Source organism: Vombatus ursinus, unplaced genomic scaffold (genome assembly GCF_900497805.2).
Source record: "Vombatus ursinus unplaced genomic scaffold, bare-nosed wombat genome assembly UNPS02000582.1, whole genome shotgun sequence".
Lineage (NCBI taxonomy): Eukaryota > Metazoa > Chordata > Mammalia > Diprotodontia > Vombatidae > Vombatus > Vombatus ursinus.
In genome coordinates, this window is record NW_020940360.1 from 13,014,039 (window position 1) to 13,032,274 (window position 18,236).

Below are 18,236 nucleotides of genomic sequence, written 5' to 3' on the forward strand. Positions count from 1 at the left end.
CTAGAAAGATAGTTTAGGGTCAGGTTGTGTATGGATTTAAAAACTAAACAGAGGCCAGTTTACATTTATAGAGAGATTTCCTCAGTGGGAGCTTTTGACAGGAGTGAAATTAGCCTTGGCAAAAAAGATCAACCTTTTGAACACAGACTGGAGGGGGAAGAGGAGGATGTTAAGGAGTTCTGAGATGGAGAATGAGGAACAGGAAGCTCATGGTGAATGGGTTGTGATGCATTGGGTATACAGACAGCCCCTCTTTTGTTTCTTGCTCACATCCCCTCCAGTCTTCTCCAGCAGATTGTGAGTCCACAATCAACCGTTCTCCAATCTTCAATCTTATACTATCTACAGCCTCACTCACTGCCACTCACATACACAAAATGAGGTCTCCTGCATCCTTAAAAAACCTTCCAAAGAACCCTGCCATTCCTCAGACTATCTACCTATTTTCTCTTTTACCTCTCACAACCAAACTCTTAAGAAAAAAGCTGTCTATATCTGTCGCCTCCATTTTCTCTCTTTTCTCACTTCTCAACTCCTTTCAATTGAGCTTCAGACTCCACTAAACTGAAAGGCACTCTCCAAAGTTAGCAATGATTGCTGTTGCCAAATACTATGACCTTTGCTCCCCCTTCAGTCTTCTTGACTTCTGTTTGATACTGCTGACTACACTTTCTTCTTGGATATTCTGACCCTTCTAGGTTTTCCTGTCACTGTTCTCTCTTACTTGTATAACTTCTCTTCAGTCTCCTTTACTGGCTCATCATTCACTTACAAACTTATAATTGTGGGTATATCCCAAAGCTCTGTGGTAGGTTCTTTCTTTCTTTACACTTTTTCTCTTGGTAACTTCATTAATTCCTATGGGTTCAGTGATCATCCTTATACAGATCTATATATTCTTAAGTCCCTGTGTGGTCTTTTCACTCTGAAAGACTTTCCCATTTCTGAGAGGTTGAGACCCCTCAAAGACTGGAGTACAGGATGGGGTCGTCTGGAATGAATTCACAGACTCGAGCATTCTTTAAGTCAAGGTGGCAAAGATTTAGTTATGCTTTTCATCGGGCAAGGATTCTTAAGGAACCTGAAAGAGACTGAGGATGGAGCTAGGGTTTATACGGAAAAGGGCATGGGAAAGGAATGCCAGGGATACCGATTAGGTAATCCAAAGGTCCAGGTGTCTTTGAGAGCTATGGATGGGAAAGTACAGGGAGTATACCAGACAGGGAGGGAGATGACAGAGGTATGGATCTTGGGAGTCTGGCAGGAGAAAGAGTCCTTGGGCCAGCCAAGGACAAAACTCCCTCTCTGTCTTAATGAGAAAATGCTCTGCAACAAGGGAAAGCTTTCTCACAAGACAGGAACTTGCTAAGGAATTGGGAAGCTTCCAGAGACATGATCTGAGGGCTGGGGCCTGAGCAGCCCAACACTCCCTCACCCAGCTTTGTGTAGCTGCACCAGGAAGAGAGATAAGGGTCTTGCTGAGGCCCATGCATGAATAACTGCTAGGCACAGTGTGCTTGGGCTGGGGAGTGATTGTCAGAGACAGTATTTCTGAGACTAGGGAAATTGGGGTCCAAATACAAGCACAAGCACAAGCACCCGAGCACCACATCCCCACTATTCAGGAACTCCTCCCTCTTTGGTCAGAACATACATTTCAAGTCACGTTCACTCATTCATTCCTTTCAGGGGTCTGTCGTTCTCCACTTAGCCCTTAGGCAGGTACCTTCTCTTTCTCGGTTTCCTCCCCCTTTGTTTTTCAACTTTCTTTTGTGTTTTCTTCATGTTAGAATGTAAGCTTCTTAACAGCAGGGGCTTTCTTTTTGCTTCTCTGTGCATTCCCGGCACTTAACGCAGTGCTAGACACTCAGTAAATGGTAAATAAATATTTGTTGAGTTGCATACTTAAGCTCCCCTCCTCATCTTCAGTACCACATCACCAAGTGCCCATTGGACATTTCAAACAGAATACATGTCCTGTAAAGATCTCAAACTCAATCACGTTCAAACCAGAAGGCATTATCTGCTCCCCTCTCACCATGCACTCCTCTTCCAAACCTCCTTATTTCTATCAAGAAAACCGTAATTTTTCCAGTCATCCAAACTTATAGCCTTCTGAGTCATCATCTCCCCTTGTTCACATCACGTCCAGCCATTGGCTAACTTTTGCTTCTGCCCCATGGCTCTCAAATACATCTCTCTACTCATACAGCCACCAGCCTAATTCTGGCCCTCCTCACTGCATATATTGTTATATGCACTTGTCCTCCCCGTTAGAATGTAAGCTCACTGTTGTGGGGAGTTTCATTCTTTGTATTTGTATCCCTAAAGCCTAGCACAGTATATAGCACTGTGTGGGCACTTAATATTAATTTAGTCACTGATTCTCACCTAGACTTGCAACATATTGCCTGAATCTTCCTGCTTCAAGGCTATCTCTAATCCATGTTCCACACACAGCCAGTGATACTCCTAAAGCACAACTCCAAGCATTTCACTCCCCTGCTCAAGATCTATTGGCTCCCTACTGCTTCTGAAATCAAATACTGTACAAACATCATTTAAACCCCTTTATAACCTGGCTGCAACCTGCCTTTCCAGGGTCATTACTTATTATTCCACCTCATATTCCTTACAGTCTGTCAGATGGGCCTCCTTAATATACAGGGTACTCCATTCATTGTTCTTGTGACTGCACTTGCTGTGCCATTCCCTCCTACCATGTCTGAAATGCACTGCTTAGAATCCCCTGGCTTTCTTCAAAGCCCAGTTCCTAAGTACAACCTTCTACATGTGGCCTTTTCAGCCATGATACTCCAACCCCCAGCTACCAGTTCCTCCCAAAATTACCTTGTAGATATTTTGCATATGCTGATATGGATATAAACTGTCTTCCCTGATAGAATGTAAGTTCATTGAAAGCCAGTTCATTTGGGTCTCTATCTTTAAAGCTTAGCATAGTACCTGACATCCAGCAGGTAAATACTTAGTAAGTGAATATTGATTGATCCTTCACCTAGAAGATGGTCATCTACCTGAGAGCCAATGTGGCTTCAGAAAGGGCTGAAATGGTGTTTGTTGCTTGACAACTCCAGGAGCAGAACAGAGGCCTGTGCACAACATCTGTCAATCTAATAAAGGTCTTTGATACTGTCAGTTGTGAGGACTTGTGGAAAATTGGGCAAATTTTGGTTCCCTGGAGTACACCAGTATTGTACATCAGTTTCATGACAACATACTTGCATGGGTTCTGGATAATGGACAATGCTCTCTCACTTTCCCAATCACAAATGGAATGAAGCAGAGCTGTGTGCTTGTTCCCATGCATGATGTTTTCTGTGATGTTGTCGGAGGCCTCCACCAAGGGTAAAAACAACATTTACTACACTGATAGTAAATTATTTAACTTGAAAAGGCTACAAGCCAAGACTGAAGGGGAGAGTTGGTGTGTGACTTCTTCAAAGGTGATTTGCACTCAATACAGCCTCTGAAGTTGAGATGCAACAAAATATGGCTCAATTCTCCGCTGCCTGGAGAAATTTTGAATGCTATAGAGAAGTTCACTTACCTTGTTAGTATACTTTCTGGGGATGTACACATAGATGATGAGGTTGTTGACACATGAGTTGCCAGAGCTAGTTCAGTGTTTGGGAAGCTCCAAAAGAAAGTGTGGGAAAGAAGAGATATTAGACTGTCTACCAAACTGAAGGTATACAGAGCCACTGTGCTGACCTCATTGTTGTACGCCTGTGAAACCTGGACAGTATACCAGCACCAGGCCAGGAAACTGAATGACTTCCAGTTGTCTTAGGAAGGTTCTAAATATCACCTGGCAAGATAAGGTACCAGACACTGAGGTCCTTTCTTCAGCTGAACTGCCAAACATTCAAACTACTGCAGAGTGCAACCCCAGTGGGTGGCCACATTGTTCAAATGCCAAAGGTATGTTTGCTTAAAAGACTTTCACAGATAACTGATACAAGGCAGGCAATCACATGAAGGCCAGAAGTGATTATAAAGACATTATCAACGTATCTCTGAAGAACTCTGGAATGGATTGTGAGACATGGAAGACAAAATAGATTTGCAATAGCTCAAAGGAAACATGAGATGCAAATTTAGAGACCTGTCTACTCCAAATGTTCATATGGACTATTTGTGCCCAACCTGTGGTACAGCCTTCTGAGCTCATATTGATTTGATCAGCCAGTCGGACACATTGTACTTTGACCCCGACATAGTGATGTCATTTTGGACCTCTCTGAGAACAAAAGACAACAACCACTGATTGATTAATAATGGCATAATCTCTTATTTCCCTAGCATCCTGGTCTTCCATTCCTTTCCTCCATCCATTCATATTGTGTAAGGCACAGCTAATTTGTAGCGTACACTAAAATTAGGGACTTGCTCTATTTATTCCCTCACTTACTAGGAGTGACATTGAGAGATACATAGAACTTAGTAGGGAAGGCACAGAAATATAGTAAAATGCAGTAACTACATACTATATTGGTAGCTAGGTAGCACTACATATAAAGAGCTGTACCTGGAGTCAGAAGTCTCCAGTTCAAATTTGAGCTCAGACACTTTTTAGATGTGTGATCCTGGGCGAGTCACTTAACCTGTTTGTCTCAGTTTCCTTATCTGTAAAATGGCTTTCACAGTACATCCCATGATTGTTGTGAGGATCAAATGAGATAATTGTTAAGTGCTTAGTACAGTGCTTGGCACACAGTCAGCACTATATAAATGTTAGCTGCTATTATCATCATCATTTTAAAAAGCAGTTCACAGAGATGATTTTCAGCTGGAGTGGGGAGAGATGGAGGAATAGGATCAGGGAAGATTCCATAGAGGTTGCGTCTGACCTGAATATTTTAGAATGGATAGAATAAATTACACATTACTTAGCACCTTAAGTTTTACAAAGCCCTTTCCTCACACCAATGCTGAAAGGTAGTGCCAATATTATTTGCATTTTGTAGGTCAGGAAACTGAATCTTTTGAGAAATTTTAAGTGATTTTGCTTAAGGTCACACAGATGTTAGGTACTTGCTAGAGCTAGGGTTTGACATTAGGTTTCAGGTTCCACCTCCTGAGATTGCCCCGTCATTAGCACCATCCCTTTTGCAATTAGTTTGTGTTTGCTTACTTGCATTCATGCCGAAACTCCTCAGAGAAGGCAAGATCATAGAGGGTATTTTTTTTTTTGCATCTCTAGCAATATTTGTTGAATTGAATTCTAATAAAATTGAAATGTTCTTGGATCCAGACTTGATTTTCCTGGATTTTATGTATTAGCAGGTTTGATTAGCATGCCACATATGCCTTCATCCAAGACTTTGATAAAAATATCAAATAGCACAGAGCCAAGAACAGATCCCTACGCACTCCACTAGAGAATTCCCACGTTAGCACTGACCCATTTGTATCCACCCTTTGTGTTGTCAACCAGTCCCACATCCATTTAAATGTACATTACTCCACCTTGTCCCCAAAGATAGCATGAGACACTTTGTCAATTCATATACAGAATGACAGAACTAGTATAAAGGTTAATAGGCTAAAACAATGGGCCAAATCTAGTAAGATGAGATTTAGTTAAGTATGAACGTTGTCTTACTCCTTGGGTTTCTAAGATAAATTGCACAAATACAGGCTTAGAGAGAGGTGTCTAACAGCACTATGTGATGACAAAAACCTGTTTGGTTTTTTTTGTGGCTTGTATATTTAATATGAATCAACCATGTAAAATGGCAACCAGAAAATGATTTTGACGAGCTTATATTAGAAGTACAGAATCCAAAACAAAAAAGATAGATGGTCCTGTTGTACTCCTTCCTTGTTCAAACCTTATCTGAGTGAGTACTCTTGTCTAGTTCTAGAGAACCATATTTTAGGGGAAGGTTATTAACAAGCTACATCCAGAAAGCCAACTGTAAGGGCAACTGGAAACTGTCATATGAATACTAGCTTAAGACCTCTGGAATATTTAGTTTGAAGAAGAATGAGTGAGGCAGGGAAGAGAAATGACACACAATTACTGTAATCAAATCTTTGTAGGGCTATAGTGTAGAAATTGAGATGACTTACTCCACTTGGCCACTGAGGGCAGAAATAAAGACCAATAGGGAGAATTAGAGGAAGAGGGATTACAGTTCAATAAAAGAAAGCATCAGAATTAGAACTCTGCCCAAAGTGGAATTAGCTGTGACTCAGGGGATGGAAAATTCTCTATCATTTTAAGTCTTCCTGAATAATCACTTGTTGGTCATGTAATAGAGATGACCCATGCTTCATGAAGGGGTCTGACTAGATAATCCATTCTTGGGGCTTGCCATTTCTCGTTTTCAGTAATAGGTTTTCTCATTCCAACATTATCAGATTATAGCTTTCCAGCCATCTTCTTTAAGGAAAAAACTGGGCACAGAAGAGCACAGAAGACGAAGGCCCAGGCCTCATATAGTTCATAAGCTAAGAATCTATCCGGTAGGGATTTGTCTGTAAACAACCTATTTCTCCTAGAAAATTCCATGTTTGCTAGCTCCTTTACTGGTGACTCATGTTATAGTTGTAAATCGGGGCAGCTAGATGGCTCAGTGGCTAAAGCTCCAGCTTTTGAGTCAAGAGGACCCGAGTTCAAATCCGGCCTCAGACACTTGACACTTACCAACCCAACTGTGTGACCCTGGGCAAGTCACTTAACCCCGACTGCCTTGCCAAAAAAGCTCTCTCTCTCTCTACACACACACACACACACACACACACACACACACACAGAGTTATAAATCATGCTAATTCTCTCAAACCTTTCCTGGGAAGTAACTTCCTTCTAAACCAGTTCTTAACACTGCATCCCTCAGATTCCCACTAGCATCTTTTGCTACTGTGATCCAGCATAGCTGTAAATTTCAAATCCTACATTTAACATTTACTATGTGACCACTGCCAAGTCACTTAACTCTTATAAGCCTCGGTTTCCTCAGCTGTAAAATGAGGATTTTAATACCTGTAATACCTACTTCACAGGCTTGTATGTAAAATGAAAGCTTATATAAATGTCAGCCATTTTCATTTACTAATTCTCAGTGGGTGACCTGACACAGATTTCAGTCAACCATACCTAATTCCATTAAGAATGGCTATGAGTTACATACAACAGTAATACATCTTTTTATTTTCCAAGAATAGAAGCTGCATAGCTTTTGCAATGAAAAACAAAAAATCATGTACATGCTTTAGGACACTTGGTTAACCAACAAATAATCTGCCTTTAATGACCACCTCAGACAAGTGGCAAACTTCACAGTGTCAAATACATACATAAAGGTATTCATATCATGGCATGTTTACTACAAAATATCTTTTTGACATCAGACACCAGCAACATTTAAAAATTGTTATTAAATAGAACAAAGAACACAATTTCAAGTATTCAAGTACTGTTTTTTTGGCTGAATAGAAACCCTCCCAAGAACCATGAACATGTTTTGACTGCAAAAATAAATTCAGCTGCTCAGTATTTCCCAAACACAGCACTTCCTTAGAAATAAGCCTGGTTCCTCACTGCTCAAAAGTAGCATGAGGAACCTGCTTCTCCTATCACATCCTCCTCCCCAACAGTTAAGAAAAATATCAGCTAAAGAAATAAATTACTACAACAATGGTGGTAAACAATGGCACTGAGATATTGGAAAAAAATAAAGCAACAGGCAAAAATAACCTTTTCATCATTGCATAGTAGCTTACAGTAGCAAATGGGAGGGAGCAGCAAAGACGGGACACAAAAACCCATTTCCACAAGGCCTAAAAACTGCTGTGAAAGTTAACTAGAATCCACAGTGCTTAGATAGGATACAAAAACACAGAAAGCACATGGCATCTCCCTTCTAGGACAGTTCATTCCCTTCACACTAATTCTGATAAGAAATGGTCTCTTATCCTCAAAACCCACCAGCCTAAATCAGTTGTCTCAGTCACTTAGGATTGGTGAATGCATGACGCAGGCTTATTAAGGCAAAGCTGCAACAAAGAAAAGGTGGAAAACACAGCTACTCTTCTTCCTGCTATTGGGGAGAAGCTGATTAGCTCTCCTGTCTACACTCAACCCCTCCTGTACATTACTGACAGCTGCTCTCCAAGGCTGCTGCCAGTACTCCTTCCCTAGAAAATCCTCCAAGCTTGTTTTCAGCAGAGAAGAGTAGGGATGCTTGAGAAAATGGATGGTGCAAGAGCTTTGGGACAATGATATGATGTCCTCATGAGCAATAATGATTCCAGGGCAGGTATGTGAACATGGCAGAACACCTCTAAGAATTCACAGGTGAGGCTATACTGAAAACAATGTTTCTACCAATGCCCTAACTACATTTCCCCCTAGGCTCACGTGTACCATTCCCAGAGAGAAATCCTTAGATTCTGATGTAGTGTTATTAAATTAAAAGGTAAATACTGACTATTTTAAGCACTGTAGCCAAAACTGTGAGATCTTGTAAATAAGCTCTGGGTTCACTGAAGAACAAGGATCCAAGAATGTCACACATCTGAAACTTCTTCAACTTGAGAAAGAGCTATCCAACTGGGAGCATCTGGTAACAAGGAATGTTGTTCTAACTATGCTACAAATGAAGAGCTGGCTTCAGGCTCTGCTGTCAGGTTTTAGGGCCCATCAGAAGCTGTCACCAGCTCAAACCACTGCCTGAGGGCATCGCCAAGTGTCTCAGGAAGTGCATTCACATCTCGAAGGATTAGATAGAAGGGGAAAGGGAACTCCTCCATGTAGGAATGAATTTCCGGCAGTTCTCCTGGTCCTTTGAATATTGGAACTTTAATGTCCAAGATGGAATCCTGCCAGTATGAACAGAAAGAAAAAAATATGAATGATGTGAGGCATATTTGATGTTATTTCCTTGCTTTTTTGAAAACAGAGACAAAATGAGCTTTAAAACTGCTAAATACAAGGGAGAGGATTGTTGTCAAGGATTGATACATCATAGGAAGAAAACACTCAGAATTGAAGGCTGGATCACTCAAGTTTCATCAGTCACAACTGGCTCTTGATTTGAGAACTTTAGAATTTCCCAAACTAAATTCTTGGACAGTAAAGTGGCCTTTATTTCTATTAAATAATAATTTCTTATTGAGGAGAAGGCAGATCTCTAAGTACTTTAGGATCCTTCACTCCCTAACACTCAACCATTCTAAACCTACTAATCTGTATCACATGGATGGGTAACCCCTATTTCATCCAATTTCCCTAACTCCTGCAGGAATCCTGTCAGTCATTAAAATTAACATGTTTTCAGCCACTATAAATTTATGATGAATAAATTCACCTAGGTTCTCACAATGGCTCAATGAACTGTTTCAAATATTTTCTCTTCTCTGAAAACACTGAAATAGCAGATGATTTGTTTCCCTTTTCATTGAGAAGACAGAGACCATCTGATGTCAACTAGAGTATTCTACTGCTCAAAATGTATCAACACCACTGTTCATTCTGACATTCCTTCTGGTCCTATACTCTGGATCCCATTCTGTCTCATCTTCTGCAGTCAACCCCTCCATTTCATGCATCTTCACTATCTTCCTTTCCATCTACTTACATGTTTAGGTCTCTGATATCCTAAAAAACCCTCAGATTCACCCTTTGATTTTACCCAACTATTCTCCCAACTCTCTTCTTCCCATAGCTACTGAACTTCTGGAAAAAAATTATACCCAACACTTCACAATGGCCAGCAATGACCTGCTAATTCCTAAATTTAACGGTCTTTTTCCAGTCCTCACCCTCCCTTGATCTCTACAAAGTATGGAAAAACTCCACCTGCTGATTAACTCCATGCTCACTTGGTGTCTAGAGACACTAACTACACATTCATGGCTCTCTTCTAATTCTTGAATCATCTACTCTTTCAATCCTCTCTGGGTTCTGCCCCTGACTCTGGACTTTCTCCATCATTCCCTAAAGGCTTTCTCACCTTGAAAGATCCCTCCACCTGTAACACCCTCCCTCCCCCACTGGCCAATTCCCTTGGAACATCCATTTTAAGGAAGCACCCAGGACAGCAATGTTCACTCCTTCCTTCCTCTCCAGGCTTCACTTCTGTGGATTTTCTTCTCCACATCCTGCTGCCACCTCAGCAGGAGCACTGTCCTTATCCATTAAAAAGTAAGCTTCTTGAGGGCAAGGACTGTGTTTTCATTTTATTTCTACTGCTTAGCACAGTGTGCCATACATAGTAAGCAGTTATTAAGTGCTTTAAAAACAAAACCAATCCTTTGCTGGTGAAAGTGGATATTCCCCAAAGTTCCATCTTTGGTCTCTCTTCTTTACTCATTCTATCCCTTGGCAGTCTAATTTAACCCCATTCATTTCCACTACAAACTATGAAGATGATTAACTCCAAACATCTTTCTCCAAGACCAACCTCTCTTCTAAACCCCAAGTCTTCATTTTCAGCTATTCACAGGACACCTCTAATTAAATGTCCTCTTCTTGCCTCAAATAACATATCTGAAATATAGATTACTATCCTCTCCCCTGATCCTACTTGCATGTCTGGATTATTACTGCCGCCTCTTACTCCTATCTCCAATCTATCATACCAACATTAGACTTACCTCATCTTGTCCCTCCTTTCTGCTCAAATACCGTCAAGGGCCCCTACTGCCTCCAGAGTAAAATTACAGTTCTATCTGGCCTTCAAAAGCCTCCACTATCTGGGAGCAATCTACTTTTCAGTCTTTTTCTTCTACTAACTACTACTACCTACTACTATCTCCTACTACACCTCTTCCTCCTCCTCTTCCGACTACTACTTCCTGCCTCATATTCTATGGTCTAGCCAAACTGAACTACTTTCTGCCAAACATGCTCTGTATGCTCCTGATTTCATGTCTTTGTTCATATAGTTCACTATGCTTGGAATTTCTTTCTTACCACTCTTCACTCTAAAGTCTATTTCAACTGTTGCTTCCTGCACAAAGTCTTCTCTGACCATGCCCTTGGGAATAGTTTCCTCCTCCCAGTTTCAGAGCTCTCATTTTCTACCTCTCTAACTTACCACTGTTTCATATATTTTACTAAGAGCCACCTGTGTCCCCCTGACCCCACAGCAAACTTCTGATTTTCCATCTAGTCACAAAGTAGAGACCCTTACTCCTTATACTAAGGTTAGTCCTATTTGCCCCCTTGATGACCTTCTTACACATCTTCTCCAAGACTTTTTAAGCTCCATGAAGGCAGGATCTGCAGGTTATTTAAACTTTACATCTCCAAAAAAGAAATACTCTAACTTGACAAAGGCTTGGTATAGGGGCTCTCAGCACATCAGGCAATTAATATATATGCTGAATGATGACTGAATGAATATAAAAAATCCTATAGTTAATGAAGCACTAAAGTGAAGGAGAAACACTATTTCATGGCAAAGTTATTTTAAATTCTCAATTTTCTAGTGGCAGCTAGGTGGCGCAGTGGATAGAGCAACTGGCCCTGAAGTCAAGAGGACCAGAGTTCAAATCCTCAGACCAAACACTTGACACGTACTAGCTGTGTGACCTTGGACAAGTCACTTAACCCCAACTGCCTAAAAAGTAAAATTTAAATTTAAAAAATTCTTAATTTTCTTAAAATGTATTACTTTAACCCCCAAAAAAATCCTAGCCACACACTTTAGCACAATTGATGTATAGTGCTTGAAACAAATCATACTTTTGGTATTGTATGCTCATTGCCATTAGATAGATCATCACTGATATCAATGCTAGTAAATGAGGAAAGGAGTAATAAACATTTTCAAGTGTGTTTAAACCCATCTTCAAGAAACTAGACTAAAGTTTAAAGTAAGTTCCTTTAAGGCAGAGCTTGTTTCACTTTAGTCTTCCAATCTAGTATACGGTATAGCTATCAGATTTAATTGAAGGTATAAAACCAAAATCCACTTTACAAGGATCAACACGTACCATTCTTCTCATAGAAAAGTCACAGAAAAAAATCTGTCAAACATACACTTTCCCTTTAGCATCCACTTACCCGAGAAGTGGGATTATCCAGTATGACAAAGATGACAAAAATGTTTGCACTGCGGGCAGTCTGAACTGCTGCTCTGACTCGATCTTTACCCTCCAAGAAAAGGCCTCGGCCATCAGAGACTATGAGAAGCAGCTGGGCTGTTTCTAGGTATTAGAAGGTGCACAGGAGAAGGAACAAAATCAGTCATTTTTAATAACTCAATTACCCATATTAGGAAAAAATCTGGCAACTTTTAGAAACTGTGCCAATATTATTACAATTAAGGAGAACAATTCCGAAAATGAAGTACTATGATAGAAGAGGTACAGGCCTGGTGAAATAGATGAGAAACCTTGGAGCTTTATTTGCAGGGAAGTTACTCAGAGTCTCTACCTACCTACCAGTTGGTAGTCCTCGGCTTCCAGGCTACCAACAGTGGGGATAGCACATGTGTTTATATATCTTTGTATTTTAAAACCAGGAGATGAGGTAGAGTTGATTACAGATTAGACTCACTGGTATTGCTCCATTATTATGGAAATTTGACTTTGTGCCCAGGAATTTCCATCTTTGTCTGAAACCACCAACCCATCCACTTGAGTACTTTTTAATGAAAGGTTTCCAGAAGGGCAGATATTCAGAGGGAGTGACAGGTTTGCATGTTGTGTGGTAAATAGGGTGAAAATGGGAACAAGTGGGTAACCAGTTTACTACCAAAAAGGACAGAACTGGGCTCACCTGGACTGATATTTTGAGAGAGCTGCTGTGCAGCAGTGAACATGCTTGCTGATGATTCTAAAAACTGAGTGAATAGGAAACAGAAAAAAAAGCAAAAAATTCATATTTGTCGTTTCTTGCCCTAATGTACATAAAAGACTTTAACCCCTAAGGGGCCTGTATTTCTTGACTACAGATGATGAAATAGAAACCTTCCACCCCATCAAGGCTAGAAAGCTTCAGAAGCTGCATCATGGCATCAATGAATTTCCCAGGCTTGGCCAAGATAAATGGTAGGAAATAATGCTTGGGGTTCTGTAAAGGATAGCCCAAGTGTAACGTATGTGAGGGACATGCTCCCCCATAATTTCCAAAAGGAACAGTGAATTTGGATAAGTCAACAAAAAAAATATTCAACAACAATAACAAAGAAACTTTAAAGTCTAAAGACAGAATCTTGAATTAGAAGATGCAGAAGACAGAGTTACCCTTCACAGCAACTGCTGGATTGACCATGGCAAAAGACCTTTGGATTTTGTTTCTCCAAAACCCCAAACTGTAGTGATACCTGATCATCATCCCATCTGATGGAGTCATTAGGAACAGATAATTCTCTTTATAAAATACTCCAAAGTTCTCAAGATAAAAGTGGCCATGGCACATTAAAAGAAAAGTTCCAGACCCAAGTCTAGAACCAGTTCTATAACCCAATGTTTGCAGGTGCCAGCCACTTGATTCATTCCAGTAGATCCACTATTTAAAAAACAAATCACCTGAGGTCCTCCTTCCTTCCTCCTTCCTCTACCTCTCTCCACAAAGTACTGTGAGTTATTCAGAAGAGCAAAACATTGTGGGGGAAGAGATATTAGGCACAGAATTGTAATTATAGGTAAATTCATCCAAGGGATATTTAGAGAATTCAGAAATATAGATCAACTCCTGTTTTGACTCCAGGGAAATGTCCACATTTTTTCTTTCTATAATGGAATTTTATTTTGAATGTCAATTAAAATACAGGGAGTACTAGCTAAGGCTTGGGAACCTCTACAATTCACAGTAGTCCTGCCTATCCTACATTACTTTAAAATAGTTGATTTGAAAAAAAGAGGTGCTAGACTATGGGTGGAAAATGGTGCATATACCGTGAGACTTGGTTGATGCTGTTTGCCTTTACTGAACTGCTTTCCTTCCTCTTTTTTATTCTTTGTTACAAGGGATGGCTTGATATGTAAAGTTAAAGGTAGAGGGAGGATATTCAGAAATACGAATGACATAAAAATAAGAGACAAATTAAAAACTGAAGAAAATAACTACAAAAGACCATTTAGCCCAAATAACATTTACACTTTTCCTTCATACCTGAGCAATCTTAGTTTTCTTTTGCTGGAATTTACAGAGCTGCAGTATCCGGGTTCCTGACTGATCATTAAACTGTTCATGGAATGGATGCAGCAGCTGAACAGTTTCCCCAAAGCTTAAAGAAAAAAAAAATACACGGACTTATTTTGGGCATCTGATCTAAATAACCAAACCTCAATTTGTCTGGGTTTTTTCCTCTCCAGAAGGAAACAGCATCCTTACCTGTATACAGCAATCTGACCCACTTCCAAAAGGGCCAGAGCATTTCCAATCACTGCCAATGACTCATATGCAAGCTGTAAAAAGATACAGGAAGTTGAAGGAAGGAAGCAAACATTTATTAAGTGTCTACTATGTGCCAGGCACTGTTAAGTGCTTCACAAATATTCTCTCATTTGATCCTCACAATAACTCTAAGAGGTAGGTGCTAATATTAACCCATTTTTACAGTTGAATGAACTGAAGCAAATAGAAATTAAGTGACTTGCCCAGGGTTACACACATAGTGATAGCAAGTACACATACTGTCTGAGGCTGGATTTTAACTCAGGTCTACATCACTCAAGTCTCTGCATTAGCACTTACCTAAGATATAATCTCCAAGGAGGTAACCCAAAATATATGTTCAATTTTTGACTACAGAGGAAAACGATCTTTTGTATAGGCAGGCCCTAATCAAATCCAATTTAAGAATCAAGTATGGCCAAAAAAAAAAAAATAGAATGCAGAAACATACCTTTGCATTGTTGTACTGCAACTTTTTAATCAACATTGGTTGAAATTCTAACAACTCGACAATTTCAGTTTGGGATGTTGAAACAATTGATTTTATTGCAAAAGGCCTAAGATGACAAATATCAACTTTTCTTATAAAAGAGTACGTGTGTGTCTGTATGTTTAGTGTTACTTGTATTTATAGTACCTAACATAACTATTACAATACAAGTATGATTATTTTTCTAGAGCAACAGAGCTAGAACAAGGTTTCCAACTTCATTTCTGCTTACTTAAGAGAATTACAATGAAACACACAGATGTTTGGGGGGTGGTTGGCATAGTGACCCTTTACTAATCTGACCAAAAAAAGGGTAATGTGGAAGCATTTAAAACTTTCTGTGCTGTGAGCATGCTTCAAAAATACCTGTTCAGATTCAACTGACTAGATAAGTGATTAACAGCACAGTTTAGTTTAAAATTTATTGGATAAAGTGGTAACTGTCAAAATTACTCCAATGATCTCAAAATTGTCTGTGAATAAAAAAAATCCAAGCAGAACTTACTACTCTAAGTCAGAAGACACTTTAAATTCTGGGTCTCAATTATATTATTGCTTCTTCGATGAACTGATTACTACTATAAACAATTCACATCCACCTCTCAAGACACTGAAAAAAATTTGGTGACTGCATTATCACTCATGTACTCCTCATCGTACAAATTCTCTTACTGTCTTTCCTCTTTACCTGTTTGGTGTGGTTGTCTACCATGCTAGAGGAATCATCAATGGCCAGGCAAATCTGATATTGGCGTTTGCTGGGCTTGGTCCTTCGAAGCCAAATTTTGTCCTTCCGAAACTGACTAGCAATATACGGAATGACCTTCCTCATGTTCAATCGTTTCCCTGTTCGATAGTCTCCTCTGTGAATTTATGGGGGAAATTACATAAATATTTTAGCTTACATTAGTCCATCACTTCACTGGTATTTTTTAAAATAACAAAACCACCTTAATGTAACTTTATAAATCAAACCCAACAGTCAAGACACCTGAAGCAATCAAGGCGTCATCAGATGAGGTTGAAGGATTCAGATGATGCTGACCAACAGATAAAAATCTGAATGGGTAGACTAGATTGTTAGTCTAGTTATAGTCAAGTTAGTCATAAAATAAGTTTTGAAAAATATAAAATTTTATATAAAATAGAGTTTAAAAAAATAAACCCTAAGTTGTTTGGTTCAGTTTGATTTAGGGGAATAGGTGAGGAGAGTTGAGAAGCAGAACCAAAATCAAAAAAGAAAAAACATTCAAAGATCCTTGTTCTTGGATCCAGACCTTCATGGCTATGATTTTGGACACACCAAAAAATAACAACTCTCTTACATGAAAAGAAGTGTGATAAACATCAGCTAATGTTTCTGAACAGAGGCTAATGGATGAATTTCATGAATACCAACAAAATTCCTAGCACAAATAACAAGGAATTCAAATGATAAACTTTACTCCAAGTCACATGAAAAGAAATTCAGAATGCCAGCAATATGATGGTATGTTCTTTCCCCATAACTAGGCTATACTTTTAAGTACCCATGTGGATAGACTATAACTGCCCAAATCACCAAGTTGCCTATATACCATAGGTATGCAGGGAACTTTAATCAATTAGTTGAAAAACAACAACAACAACAACAACAACAAAAAACCTAAAACCACTTACTTTAGCTTGGCTGCCTGGGTGGGTTCCAGGATAAGTCGAAGTTGCTCACAGAGCTGCTGTGAGAGAGGGGCAGTCAGGACAAGGTACTGCTGCCACATCTCAGAAGCTGCCTTCTCCTAAGACAAAGAATAGAGAAACCTTCATTACTTGAGAGTAAATTATGATGGCACTTGGAAAGAAGCTTTGCAAAGAGTACCCTACAGAGCAATCTCTAATTTTTGCCCTGTGCTACTCAATCACTTTGCCTTGCTCTCCTCATCCCAAACACTCCATGAAGAATATGTGACCACTCAATTCTGACTGAGGGAAGGAAAAACTCCATGAGGAGGTACTAGATTATTCACATATACAAATGCAGCAACATTTGCTCTAGATGAAAGATTCCTTTTTTTAGTAGATGGGTGTTGATAATAAGAGCCAACCCCTTCAACATGGACATGTTTCCAAAAGCAAAGCTGCCAAGTAAATACAAGTACCTCCAGGAACTAACCATATAAATTAGTCCTCTGGCCACCCTACCAACATGTTTTTTCTGCTAATACAATGGACCAAGTATATTATTAGTACGTGCATGTGTGTGGTCATAATGAAGACACTTAAAAAAGATCCCAAAAAGTCATTAATAATGGCAACCTTCCCTTGATTAATCAAGAGTGTCCCATATAGGTGGACTGCTTTTACATCCTCCTCAATCCCCCCTCATTAATGCACCACCTCCTTTTGACCACTACATGCTTTATGAGTGCTTCCATCATGGGTAAGAGAAGAGAATCAAAGCAGCCTGAATAAATCAATTTTGCTATTTCTTAGTTCAGATAAAAAGTATAATGGAAAAAGAGGCTGAAATAATTGGATAAAATGGAGCTTTTAAGGTTTCAATTATCCATGCCATTGCTGTTTCCTATTACTACTGAATAGGAGGTATGAAGTTTCCTAGGTCTTTAAAACAACTGATCCATGTTGAGATTTTTAAAAAGAAGAACCCATGGAATACAGCACAGTGGAAAAACCTCTGGATTTAGAGTCAGAAGAAATGGTTTCCAATCTGGGCTCTGCCACTATAAGCTGTGTGACCTCTGACACATAGCATCCCCTCACTGGGCAGAGAAGACCAGGCTACAAGAAGTCTTCCAGTAAGATGGAAGATCCTAGTCCTTACTGGGTGCCCTGCCACAGGGCATCCCCTCTATATGTCTGGAGAATCTACCTCCTTGGCCAAGGAACTGTGAGGATCCCTGGACTTTGCCATCTATCTTGCATTGGAACCCTTTTTCATGTTCTGTCCCCCAATTAAAAGGTGAACTCCTTGAAAGCAGGAACTCTCTTGATTTTCTACTTGTGTCCCCAGCACTTGGCATAGTGCCTGGCATAGAGTAAGAGCTTAACAAATACTTTTCATACTATCATTCATCTGTAAAATGACCTCTAAAAACCCTTCTAGCTTGAAATCAATGATCCTCTGAAATCTCAGGATTTTTCATGTCAGTAACCTGGTGCTTGTCTAAAATCAATCTAAAAAAGTCACTCACTTCATCTGGGTGTCCAGGCTCTTGCTTCTGCCACGCTTCCAGCTGTCTTTCCAGCTCTTGCCTTAGTTTCCCAACATCTTTGACAATGTGCTAAGAATAGAAAGTCAGAAATTAGTTCAGTCAGGAATGGTTGTGCCCTTTGCTCCTGTCATGGGATACCTCTTCCTCAGTCTTTCCC

At 39.8% G+C, this 18,236-nt stretch overlaps 1 protein-coding gene across 1 annotated transcript in view; it reads right to left on the reverse strand.

Moving 5' to 3' along the window:
* Nucleotides 1-7,159: 7,159 nt before the first annotated feature.
* The window catches only part of MDN1 (midasin AAA ATPase 1), a 172,875-nt gene continuing 161,798 nt past the window's right edge, over nt 7,160-18,236 (reverse strand). Inside the window, exons 95-102 of the mRNA XM_027855090.1 lie at nt 18,059-18,148; nt 16,530-16,645; nt 15,559-15,733; nt 14,318-14,391; nt 14,096-14,210; nt 12,758-12,821; nt 12,041-12,183; nt 7,160-8,850 (exon numbers count right to left, since the gene is read on the reverse strand). Of these exons, the coding sequence (XP_027710891.1) occupies nt 8,662-8,850; nt 12,041-12,183; nt 12,758-12,821; nt 14,096-14,210; nt 14,318-14,391; nt 15,559-15,733; nt 16,530-16,645; nt 18,059-18,148 (966 nt within the window). The 3' untranslated portion in view covers nt 7,160-8,661. The remainder of the gene's footprint in view (nt 8,851-12,040; nt 12,184-12,757; nt 12,822-14,095; nt 14,211-14,317; nt 14,392-15,558; nt 15,734-16,529; nt 16,646-18,058; nt 18,149-18,236) is intronic.